The sequence below is a fragment of the Thermobia domestica genome, chromosome 15 (genome assembly GCF_964235325.1).
Source record: "Thermobia domestica chromosome 15, izTheDome1.hap1.1, whole genome shotgun sequence".
NCBI lineage: Eukaryota > Metazoa > Arthropoda > Insecta > Zygentoma > Lepismatidae > Thermobia > Thermobia domestica.
This window is the reverse complement of record NC_137468.1, coordinates 95212469-95226369: the sequence shown is the minus strand read 5'-3', so window position 1 is coordinate 95226369 and position 13901 is coordinate 95212469. Positions and strand designations below refer to the sequence as shown.

At 32.1% G+C, this 13901-nt stretch overlaps 1 protein-coding gene across 10 annotated transcripts in view; it reads right to left on the bottom strand.

Annotated features, from left to right (window-relative positions):
* Positions 1-1490: 1490 nt before the first annotated feature.
* Eph (Eph receptor tyrosine kinase) overlaps positions 1491-13901 on the bottom strand; it is a 470301-nt gene continuing 457890 nt past the window's right edge. For 9 of the 10 annotated variants that reach the window (XM_081739982.1, XM_081739978.1, XM_081739984.1 and 6 more), the window contains one exon: positions 1491-9331. In XM_081739982.1, coding sequence (XP_081596108.1) covers positions 9064-9331 — 268 coding nt within the window. In that variant the 3' untranslated portion in view covers positions 1491-9063. The remainder of the gene's footprint in view (positions 9332-13901) is intronic. The other variant, XM_081739986.1, reaches the window with a different exon arrangement.

Here is a 13901-nt window from a genome sequence, read left to right as displayed (position 1 = left end):
TTCATGGACTTTGTCTCTGGAAGGAGCAGTCTAGCGTTTTGTGGCCACAAGTGTACCTCAGTAGAAATTCCTTTCTATGCTATGACGAAATCAAATGTTACCTGAAAGGGTAACATTCGTAAGTCCTAAACGGCATAAGACCTAAAAATATAAGCACTGGACCTAAATTTTAGGTCTTGTGCCGCGAAATGATTTTCAGGACTTGTGCCGTTTAGGACTAGTGCTGCGAAATGATTTTTAGGACTTGTGCCGTTTAGGACTAGTGCCGCGGCCCCACCTAAAAAACGAATACGCTTCACTTATGGTATTGCTATTTGATCTTGGACTGTTTTCGATTGCTGCTCCTCAGTATGTGCTTTCGTCTTTATATATATATATATATATATATATATATATATATATAAAGAAAATTTTAACCTAAAATGTGGCAATGTTACATGCAAATCATGATTAATTTTAACAACAGCTAATATTTTACTTTCTCTCCATATACACGAGGTTACATTCTATAGTTACTGGTACCAAGTAATTAATGTGAAACTTCCTTCGAAGATTTCTCCTTGATCCCTGCTACAGTTCTGTAATTGTGAAATTCAAAGTGTGTGTGTTTTATATATATATATATTTGGTTTTTCACATTTGAGAATACGTAACAAATCAGATTTACATCGGGTGTTCTAAAAAATGGCGCCTTCGGGCAACATAGTGCTATTCTTTAGGTCAAAATAAAGCGAAAATATTATGCAATGATATACCTTCCTGGGCCACCTACTGATGCTATAGGGAATCAAAAGTTTCACTACGTGGTAACGTCGCATATTAACTTAGAACCATTAGCACTGCTCTACGAATCCATCAAACAGTTACATCGATTGTTACGCTAATAAGGGTGCTAGTGTTAACACGTATCAACTTCAACTGCGATCTGGAAAGAACCGATGTAATTATTTGATGGATTGGTAGATCTACTCTATGGTTCTGTATCTGCGACGTTGCCACATAGTGCAATTCGTGTCTATATACGAGGACCCGAAAGGTATATAATTGTATATATTTTTTGCTTTATTTTGAGTTGTAGAATAGTGCTCTGTAGTCCATAGGTGCCATTTTTAGAGCACCCGATATATCTTTGAGCCTTCAACTGATAGCAATTTTGAAAATTTGTTAATAGCCATTCAAAATAAAATTCTAAAATACATTTTGGAAAATACATATAACATTCTAGAGTTTGCAATCTGTAAAGTTTGTTTCTAGAATTTTATACTGTATAGGGTAGTCTGATGATAAAATAAAATGTTATTACAAATTACATCTTATGATGTCATATATATCATACAAATATTCTGATGCTTTTGAGACCTGAAATTTCGTGCCTTATTGATAACACATATACCTAACATAAATTTTACTATAATTTCTGCTTCATAGTACACTAGATAATAAAATATACATCGACCACATATCAGGAGGAAAAATTGAGAACTACAGAATATAGTATATTAATGCTTTATTTTTAGTAACACATGTGTCTGTACAAGAATGCACACACAGAACTTCATGGACAGTTCGAAAGAACTTCACCATACTAAGAATGTACAAAGAAGATTTTTTTTATCACGTGTGACATTTATCGAACAGTTCGGAGTTTTTAAAAAATCTCCATATTTATTTATGGTGACCTGATAAATTTCTGTTTTTTTTAAATATCTAAAAGAGCACTCTTTCTCTTGTTCATTATTACAATTATTATAATTCTAATGAAGGGGCCACCTTTCAGTCACCACAGACATATACAAACAATGGATGGAGAAAATTGGCAATACTTCCAAATATAGTAGGGGAGGATAAGTCTGCAAGTTGCCACATATTTTGTAGGAAAAGACGAAAACGAGTTGAAAACGTTTTATATGGAGGGACTTAGTTTAAAAAATATACATATTAAAAGAAACAGAACAATGACTAGGTTTACAATATTCAACACACAAAGTACAAAAAAGAAACTTACTTGGTAAATAAAAAAAAATATTTCATTTTCAAGTATTCAAAATTATTAAACTTATTTGCAAAAAAAATAAATACAGAATAAAAAATGTTAGGCAGCCTTCGGACACAAAATTAATATCGCACAGAAATTCATTATCTGCCTATTTTTTTTAAAAAAAAATATAAAAAGTAAATAAATTGTACTCCATTTTCTTGGAGGAATATTATGCTAAAAAATACAGTCCAACAAAAGTTCAAATACAGTCGCTATTAAATGCTTTTCCCTCCATATTACAAATATTCTTCTCTTTTAAAAAATATATATTATGCAGCAGACTATTAAGTGATAAATTTCTAAAATAAAAATAATAATGTATAAATTATGGAATGACAAGACTGTACGTACTTTTATATATTTAAAAAAATATACAACACTGAAAATAAAAAATTTCATTTTTTCGCAGTATTTTCTTTGTCAACATACAGAAATTGAAAAGACTACACTTCTTATGTTTGATTGTATATGAAAACAGAAAGAAAGAGAAAGCATTTTTTAAGCTCATAATGGTGATTTTCTTTTACGGGGAGGAAGAAAAATGCCTGTTATACAACAGAAAACGAAAGGTAGTAGAAAATATTTAATCACAATCACAAAAAACCGATTATTTTACAAATATATTACATTGTTTAATAGTTGTTTTTAACTCATTTTTTTACATCAACCATCTAACTTAAAAATTTCTTTTTCACACACTCATTTCAAATACGAAATGAAAAATATAACAATTAAAAAAATTGCATTCATTCATGTATTGCATGTTTTTCATTCATTTTTTATTAAAAAAAATATAATACCCACCCTTTTTCTTATTATTTATTTATTTTTTTGCACATTGTATTTCATATTCACGGGTGTTTGATATACAGTGAAGGCATCTTTATGTTGCAGTCAGATTATTTTTTGCTTTTTTCTTTCTTTTTTTAAAGATATTAAACTTAAAAAAATTTAGTTATTTTACAATGAGTACGTAACAATATGACGACAGTTAATAAATTACACAACGAAAACAAATATATTCAAAATGTTCTCTTTTTTTTTCCTACGATTCTGTACAAGATTGCATAGAAAAAGAATGCGTTAAGAACTTGCATTATTACTTGGAAAAAAATCTAGGAATGCATTGTATCTCGCGCTCCCTCCCAACCGTTTATACATATTTTCTTGTAAAATACACGGTCACTTGGGGGTGATCACATAACAAGCATACTATTAATAATTCAACATTTTTTTCATACACTTTCACACGCAGATATTAATATACATTTTAATCACTCGCTCTCACATAATGTACACACATACAAGTAAAAATCATATGTCGTAACCAATATGTTTTTTTGAAAGGAATTTCAGTATACTTTCGATATGTTTCTAGTAAGATTCAATGGAAACCAATTTATCTGTGTTAAAAAGAAATACAACAGGGAATACGACAGTTGGTGAGAAAACGAACGACTAATTTTTAACATGAATTTCTAATATGGTAAATTATTACTAATAATTTATATTTTTAATGTTAAATTTAAATTTCAAACATAAATTATATCAAATGTTATAAATTTAAAATTTTCGTTGTTGCTTTACTGTACGAAAGCTACATTATGTTAGGAAAAACAGGCTTTAAAAGTCAAGTTAATCTTAATATCCAATAATTTTCAATAATTCATGTTTCAAATTATGCATTATTCAATAATTCTTAATAATTCATGTTTCAAATTATGCATTATCCAATAGTTTTTAATAATTCACGTTTCAAATTATGTATATTTAAACTGACAGTGGTGAAACTAATCATTAGAAAAGTCCTGTTAAATCGATTTCAAATCTATCTAATTTAATTACCATATTCCTGTTTTGTATATTTTCATTTGGTATAAGCCATGAAAGATTTGTGTGAACAACAAAATTAACTTCTGAGCTCCAAATTTGTTTCCGAGTACTATGAACTTTCGAATACTATGATTCCGAATTATAAAATACATAATTCTACAATAAAACTGCTTGATTTTTGTTTTGTATTGAAAAGTTCTGTCTTCTTTTTTCCACTTATGTCGTTGGTTGTTTCATGCTTACGATCAGCACATTAATTCATTTAAAACACTCTCTTATATACTCACATTACACCATTGAATCATTATTTATAGCACTATTTGTGAATTTACAAATTATCGAGAGGAAGGGAGACAAAAACCGGGCAACATAATACTTGCATTAACTGTATATCAATTACTTCTGATTATTTTATATCATTAAGCAACTAACAGTTGGCGATTTTCGTGTTTAAATCCCTTATTATGATTTCTTTCTGCTCATTCGCAACTGAACAGCATAGACAAATGGACATAATATACACCGTACGTAGCAGAAAAATGGCTGTTAATATTTATATATATATGTATATATAATATTTTTATTTATATATTTTTTTATATGGAAAAAGTATTAATATTTGATATGCACACAGTTGAGCACCCACAGTTGCCCTGTAACACCTGATAGGAACATGAAAAAACAACGAGCCATCTGTTTGTTGCCCAAGTGTAATAATAAAACAAAGTACACTCTTCAAATCTTGTTGGGTATATATATCACAAAATTCATGAAAAAGCAACTGAGATATATAAAATTTATGGTGAAATTTCTGTCATAAAATTTTGGTTAAGTTTAGAGAGACAAACTGGTTTATTTTTTTTTCTTCTTCAAATATTGTTCATACATAAATAAGACGCTTACAACCTACATACTTTCGTTTTGAATGCTATTTTAATGTTCTGAAAAAATGCAACAAAATAAGATTAGTTACATATTTAAAAGAGGAAAAAAGAGTAGTTCTCTTATTCCACTTTTATGGTCGACACAGCTAAAAAAGCCTCCTTCCCCCTTCCGCAACAAAATTAACGAATCAGCAATCAAAAATGGATAGGTTACCTAATTTTTGATATGCAGACAACCATCCTTTCTTTTAATAAGTTGCAGAATAAAAGCAGCCATTAAACGAAACAATAATATCGAAGGAAAAGTGAAAGATATCCGGTGAGGGAAGTCATATCGGTAAAAAAAAAATATATATATATATATTATTACTACAAGCTACTGAAAGAAAGCTTATTTAAGAGGCCCCATCACAGCGAAATTAAAATTCCGCTAATTTTACAGTAATTAAGTGATATCTTCAAATAGATAAGAGTTAATCGAAAACTGGAACAAGCGCTCGCTGGACAATATTATTTTAGGTGAGATACCATTATCACAACTCACTTATCTGCTTTCGATTTCCAGCCATTTAGAAAATCGGCATTTATTTTCGCGGTTTTAAATGGCTGCAAATGGAAAGCTACTAGGTGATTCGTGATAACGGTACCTCATGCAAAATAATATTGTCTAGGGCGCTCTTGTTGCATATACTCGATTATCTTTTATCTATTTGAAGACATCACATAATTACTGTAAAATTAGCGGTATTTTAATTTTGCAGTGATAAGGTCTCTTAATGTATTAATTCTTGAAGATATCTTTCTGAAGCTGTATGACGTTTTTTCCCTTAGCTTGTAGCTGACAAACATGTAAATTCCTAACGATGTGACTTTTTTAGAGTCCTCATTATACGACACCTTTTTAAATCAAAGCAATAGCTCACCGGTTGGATTCGAAACTCCAGATGGTTAGACAAGAGCTGTAATACAATTTTTCATTTTTTTTTTATTTTTATTTTTTTTTTTAAAATATAAGAGGCACTGAAAATTACCGGAAACTAGAAAGTCTGGCGAACACTATGATGGCTGCCTGCTAAAAGATACAAATTAACAAGTAGTCCTTTTGTAGTTTTAGATGACATTTAATTTGGGTACCATATCTCCCCCTTTTTTGAATTTCTGTCCGAACATAATTTCTTTATCACTGGAAGGAGCTAGAATGTTTCAAAACCTATTTAGTTGGTTGATTGGTTTATTCACCTCTACCGCCCTAAAAGGCTATATACGACGCGACCTACTTTTAAAAGAAGGATTCGACCAAATATTGAGAGTTTTATCCAAGGCAAATGCCTCAACTAGAGGAACTGGAACCAGGGACCAAGTGCACAAAAAGCACGCGCACCAGGAAGGAGAACGTTGTGTAAATCATAGCAAATTTTTGAATTGGGTAAACTTCTTCTAACATATGTTATTTAGAGATGTTCATCAATCTCCCTCTCACTGTTTCAGTTTTATCAAACGCTGCAAAAATAAACAAACACTCTTAAGAATATCTTAGTATTTGCTCAAATGCATCTAGTGAAATAATTCATCGCAATGTCGTCGAGAGGTTCCTTTATTTTCAAGAAATAAGTAGTCAATAAGAATAAGTCAATTTTGACTGCATTTGCTTTGGCGATGAACTATAACAATAATAACAACACATCGCAAATTACTAGTGAAATAAGTAGTGTTTCCAAAGTACTAGAAAGTTATGCAAATTCTGGGAGTATCCTCTGAATTTTGCAGTGTTGTAAACATGAGGTGAAAAAATATAATAATAACGAACACGTTTATCTCTTCATGACTATGACAGTCGCCAGTATAAATATGTACCCATTTCTACATGTTCTGTTGTTAACTTTGGAAGAATCAGCCAATTTGAATATAGTTTTTGTCGGATGTGAAGAGTACTCAACCCTCTGTAAGTCAGATACAAAAATAAAACCCATTTTTTTAAAAAATGCTACCACTCATTAACAATGTCCCCAATAGATTATTCCATCCCTGGAAAGCACCGTTACGACATTGAAACGTTACAAAAATGCATACTTTTGTTGTTTTCTTAAGCCTAGAGCCAGCGCAATGCACAGAAGATGAAATGAAATCTTTTGAGTTTTACGTCCCATGGATATGACGGCTAGGCTAAAGGAGACGGTGATGACGAGAAATTAATGAAAGGGTGAAATGAAGAAACCCGAGGAAACCCACACACACGGTGTTTGTCCACCACAAAATTCACTTGGCGCGAGCTGGGATCGAACCAGGGACCCCACGCACCAGAGTTTGAACGCTCTACCACTACACACACAAGATAGAAGAAGGAACATTATGCATAAAAATGAATTTTCTGTGAGTTACCAAAAACCGTACCAAAAGCAGTCATTTAGTCCCAACACAAATGTATAGAGTGGATGCAAATTTGGGTCTATTTCTAAGTGACTGAGACAACAGACCGAACCGAACATAAAACTTTTAATCTAGCGTTGATGATGGTACGTAAGAGTTTTATAGATCTTAAATCGATCATTTATATATATATATATATTTTTTTTTTTTGAACATGAGGAGAAAAACCAGTTTGTCCTTATTATTAAGATTAGGAAAATTAAATTACAAGGAAAAAAAAAAACTATTGCATTTTTCCGCATTTGAGTTGTCGATTTGACGAGTGTACATCGTGTGATATGAAGTGTTAACAAGGATAAAAGCATCATATACAGCAAAACGGAAACAAAATTTTTTTCTTCAAGGTATATCACAATGTGTATTTAGGCATAAAATACTCTCACACGTTCACAGGTTTTCTGTTATTTATTAAAAAAAAATCAAAACAAAAGAGATCCCTTTTCGCTTTTATTTATCATTTAATGGAGCACGGAATATCGCGTTTTTCATTTTTGCTATTTATCTTAATAAAACAGCTGTCCATTTTTATTTTATATATTTATATTATATTTATATATATATATTTACATATACACACATCCACACACACTCACACGCGCGCGAGAATTCCTGTAAAAGTTGTAGGGAAAGTACAGTATTCCATGATTTTTTTTTTGTTTACTTTTTTTAAACGGTTATTATGGAAGCAAACTTGTGTATTATATATATGCATCACTCACTTTGAGCAAGACAGGGTTTCATATCATCGGAAAAAAACAATCAAATAAAAAATAATATTCATGCCATTTGTTTTGCTTTTTTTGGCAACAAGGAAAAAAATCTGTTTTCTTTCTTGAATGTTTTCCTTTTCAGCAGTTGTTGTTATCATAGTAGTAGCAGTAATAATAATTATATGGACTTGGCAGTATAGAATAAGATATATGTACGAAAATGGGATGGCAAGAATATTCATTTTTCTATTCTTAAACAGCCTTCAAACATGTTTTTCTTTCTTTTTAAAAATTTCATTTTTCCAAATGTGGAGGTGATGTCACCACATTCACACAATTTTATACACATCCACACACGTGCACATACCCACCCAAACATACCGTACCCACACATACCCACCATCATGAAATTATTAATTTATTTCATCCGTGTTTGTTGTCCCAAACTGCATTGAGGAACAATGGAACATCTGTTTCTTTTATGTTCTTTTTTTTAAAATCTAAAATTCATTTTTAAAATTTTTGTCGTTACTATATAGTTTACGAACGCCGTCGGAGGGCAAATTTATTTATACACACAAAAAAAGAACACGTACCGATCAACTATTTTTTGGATTTTTTTCTTTCTTTCTTTTGAAGTCCACCAAAAATGATAAGAACACTGATATGTCTTGAGATCTCACTAGACACGCACACACACACACAAATATATATTTATATATGTATGATTTCTTTATGCTTGTCTTCATACACTTGATATAAAGTCTGACATTTTTATGGGCGATGAGCGTTTTCTGGAAATCTTGGAAGAGAAGGAATGAAAGAAAAGAAACACCTCGACTTTTATCTTGTTGCATATTTCTTTTTTTTTTGGGGGGGGGGGGCAGAAAAACTCAAGGGTATCCCATACTTGATGAAATAAAAAACGGAAACGTAGTAGTCGTAATTGGCACAATACTTGGCGCCAACCAAGTCGACATTGCCAACGCACAATAAAATTCCATTTGGTCTGTCACTATAAACATGGCTGTACGTTACGATAAATTAAAATATAATACACCACTACATATTTCTTGTAAAACCAAGATGTAGTTCGACGTCAGCCTGTTTTTTATGCAAGCTTTTTTTTTCTTAAATTAATTTTCTTTCTAGTATTTTATTTTTAAGTTCACTAAACAAGAAAACCTTCTGTAAGATTTGCCGATATCTGAGCCCGCATGGCTTGTACACTGTTCATAATCTTCTTCTGGTGTCCTACCAAAGTAATGCCTAGTGCAGTTAATTCTTTCACAGTCAGCCTGACTACAGCGTCCATATTTGTTATACCTGCGCGTTCAAAATTTTCCAGATATCGAGCCATTTTGATAGAATTAAGCCAATCTTCTACTGATGTAAACTGGGTCATATCAGGAGCGTCCGGTGCGAGTGGATTGGCAGTCCTGAAATTCAAAATTTAAAAATAAATGAATACTGAAATCAACTAGTACATTAATGAAATATAATCGTACCTATTTTTACAACTACTTACATACTTGAGCTTCAGGTGCTTCTGTGCTTTCGTATGTGAATGTGAAGTGATTTGAAGCTCAAAAACCACAGGTAATAATAATAATAAAAAAAGGTGATATACAAATGTATTCCATTAATGCAATTCTACGTGTTTTATGTTATACAGTCGTGGTGAGAAACTGAAAATGTGAGTTCATTTCATTATCAATCATTTAACGTTCAAGAAATTCAGATGCACCTCAACTTTTTGACAGTTTTGCCTAGGAATAAAGAAAAACATCTCATGCATGCGGATTGGAGAAATAAATTTGTAACAGTACTCTTTTATATTTAATATTAACACATTTAATGTTATATTAACGTTCCGTTTCGGTGTTGCTTGGCACCTTCCTTAGCAAATCTCGGCAACGTGCAATATTTCACTTCTTACAATTTTATCTTGCACTATTTCGGTCAGTGCCGTGCCGAAAAGTTTCATGAAGGTGTACTTCAACATCAGTTTTAACGCAAGAGATGGCATGGTTTTCGTAATCATCAATTTTTATGTTTACAAAGAAATAAGTTTTTCTCCATTTTTCAAAAACTACGCATGAGGTTTTACACTCGTACACCATTTTGTTCAGCTCAATGAAATCTATTCTTTGGTGTATGACTTTGAAACTTTTTACCCCGTTAAACCCTAATAATATTATACAATTTAACGGTATAAATACTTCTTAAAATAATAATAATAATAATAATAATCTGTATTATGCCGTAATATTTAAAGTTATGACATAATTTCTAGACCCACTCTTGCTTTCTATAGGTTCAGAAATCAGGTTTAGTTGGCCAGCACGTTTTTTAAAAATATATTATGATACAGTGTAATGATTGAAAGGGACAAATACGAATATGAATTCATAGGCATATGTGTTCAATCTTTTGTAGTGTAACCGACAAAGAGAACGGAAGTGGCTCCTTAAATTATTTCATCATACGCCATGACAATGGGACATTAAAGATCATTTCATTTTTATTTAACAATCTGCAAGTCAACGCGAGTTGGATTCTGTCTCTTTTATTAATTTGCCTAATATTACATATATTTATACATTTATGGTTATAGGGCAATTTAAAATGTACTTTGTGCTTTCAGAACGTAAGAGTGGCATCTCCTATATGAAGTCACAGTTCCAGCAGATTTCGTGGTAGCGATGGGACTTGAATGATATCCCGTTTACGAAACACGTAGGAGGCTCAATTACATACACACTCCTTCACATGTGTCGTCAGTCTGTCTTTCTTGCTACGGAAAAGCACATTAATTTTGGGCTAGGAGCACTACGAAATAGAACTTCCCAAAATTCTGATTTATTTAGCCACAATATTTATTGCATTGTAACATTAAAAAAGAAAACACGACCTCAAAACTTGTAAGGAAATTTTGGATTATCCTGTATATACCACCCTTGGTGATGACAAGAACATTCAAAACAACTATAACATTGAAGCTCTTACATGGAATAACCAAGAACTTATTGTTACTTGTTTTATAGAGGAACAGCGTATTTTATAGCAGAAACGTATAAACCGAACTCGCTCCACAGCTTAAAGTGCTTGAATGTTCATTACCATGGGGTTCGCCATTCGATCTTATCCAAGGTAATTCAATCTGGATTGGTGCTGTTTCTCATATCTTCTCGTCTTTTCTGTCTGCCCAAAGATCTCCTTTTCTCCGAGTTTGCCGATTAAGACTTCGTGTATCTTGCATATATTAGACATGTGAACAAAATCTTTGCAAATCACAAGATTGTGATTCGAGCTGACATGTAAAATGTTGATGTATCTTCAATGATTTATCCAAACGTTGTCAATTTGGTTTCCTGTGCAGCCAACCAGAGAATTCTAAGTACGTTTACGGCTCCGTTTTGATGGAAATACGTAGAAAAAGTCGAATGTTGGAAGTCTTACCAGTCATATTCCAGTGTCATTACTTAGTGTATGCTTCTTTTACCAATTATCGAAGGAACATTTTTTGTTCTCCTATTCTATAGTTGAAATTATATTTCAGTTCTTTGTAGAAATTATCTTCAATGGAATCTCCAGTTTCTTCCGTACGCATATTCACACCTATGACACAGATATCATGCCACCACCCCTTCACTTTGATATACGACGTTCTACTATTTTTTTAATCTTATGAACTGTTGATAAGATGTTCTTACAGAAGAATCCCATTCCTGACAATAAGTGTGTTTTTCCGTAGAGAAACATTAACTATCCTATCGCGAGACTATCATTTACAGTCTCTTGAATCACTAGTATATCTAAGTTATTTCTTTCTCAGTTTTCACTTAGTACCTAAAACCTACCCATTCTGGCAGAGTGCTCACGTTTTCTTTTATAATCATTTACTGACAATTTCATTGGAGTGAAATCTGATGAAAAAGGAGACCATTTTACAATGCTACGTCAGTAAATCCAATTATCAAGCATGTTAAATGTCTCACATATTGAATAACATTCTATTTTTCAACACAACAAAGCACAAAATAGAAACACTTTAAATACCTTTGAACTTACTAACATCGATAAACCTTGAACGTAGATACCGGTCAACGTAAAATACAAACTGTTTTTGTTACACGTCTTATGGACCTCCTAGCATACTGGAATGAAATTCGAAGAGTTAATGGGGCGTGAATTAATTCCTTCAGAACATTAGGGACCTTTTAAAGGGCCCGGTAAGTAACGAGGATGGTTAAAGAGGACACCAACGAGAGCTGAAATAATATAATAACAAGTGTTTGAAGTGAATTCTAAGGTTAGGGATTCTTTTCATTATACAATATGTATCTTATAGCATCTTTAAATAAATACTCCTAGCATACTGTTATGATATTGATGACGAATACGACCATCGAAAAAAACAAAACAGTGGTGTGAATACCGGTAAACACTAACACTGATAATGTCTTCTCTCGTACGAATTAATAGGGTTAAGATAATAGACCAAAGTTATCCCATAAATATAGTTACACCTCCGAATAGGCTTACCTCTATTGAACAGATAACTGCAGAGAAAGCTTCTGTAGTAAAACACTTACTTACATCACGAGACTTTGAAGCCTCTGCAAATAGTCCCGAAATAATACAAGAAACTATGAAAATGGTACTACAAATCACATATCTTTCAAATACAACCATCACACATCAAAGACATGTAAACAAGTTCAAAAAGCGTGTACTTACAAATGTGCACGGTGTCATTGTTCCTGTGTGAGATAGATTGTTACTAATGATAGAAATATGAGTGATAATACTTATTCTATTATACGTATATACGCAAGATAAATGCATACATTTAAGTACGTCTTTTAATAAATCTACGTATGTATCTACGTGAAGAATGCAGTGAATGTTTTGAATTCTTAAGGTAACACAGCAAGAGAAGCAAAAATTGCAAGTTAATAAATAATGTAACATGCAAGTAAGTATTAAAAAAAAAAAAAAAAGTTAGAAAACACACTCACGTAACACGAAAGCTTATTTTAGAGTTGAGTTAATTTTCTGAAAGAAGAAAGTAGTACCAAATTCATTAACAGCAAAATGAGAATATACCTACTTGTTTCTAAGATACAGTCTTGTAACAAAATAGATTCTAGCGATCAACAGTTTATGACCATATATACATAGCTATAAAATCACCGAAAGACCGTCGGAAAACGAGGAATCTGTATTGATATCTATTATCAATCAAGCTGCTGGCAAATCTACGAGGAACCTAATTTAACTATTTTGAAAATTGTGTTTATCGTATTTTAATTTTGCTACAAACAAAAATAATACCATACGTTTAATACTAAGAAGTGAAGTTACTTTTTTTCTTCCTTTTACAAGTCACGCGTTACATGAATCCTATAAGAAAATATAACTACATCATCACATTAGAAAAATAAAATCAATACCCTAAATGATCCATTGCAACTTTCTCTTAACTCTCACTAAAACTAACGTACATATGCTTACAAATCCGCCTTTAATACATTGATGTCTCATATCACAATATTATTCTAATTCAATCATTTGAACTTTATACATTTCATGATTGATTGAATACTTTACCAAATACTGTCAATATAATATGTATTTTAAATACTCGTAGTATCTTTCACTTTAAATACTACATTTCAGTACAAGGTCCACAATTCAAGACGCTACTCTGGCCTCACGTAGCGTAGTCGCTAACGCTCTCGCCTTCGGTGCGAGAGGTCCCGGGTTCCATTCCCGAAGGGGGGACTCGATCGAGAAAGTGTAAAAAGGCTTTTCAGGTCAGCCCTCCTGAATGAGATTTTCCCCATTCACATCAAGTAAATGCCGGGTAGTACCTAACATATCGGTTTCAGGCAACTTCCTTCCTTCCCTTTCCCCGGATAGTATGCTCGCCACGGGACAAAACGTGACGAGCTAAAATGACCTTAGATGCCGAAAGACCAGAAATCTAAATCCTAAATCAAA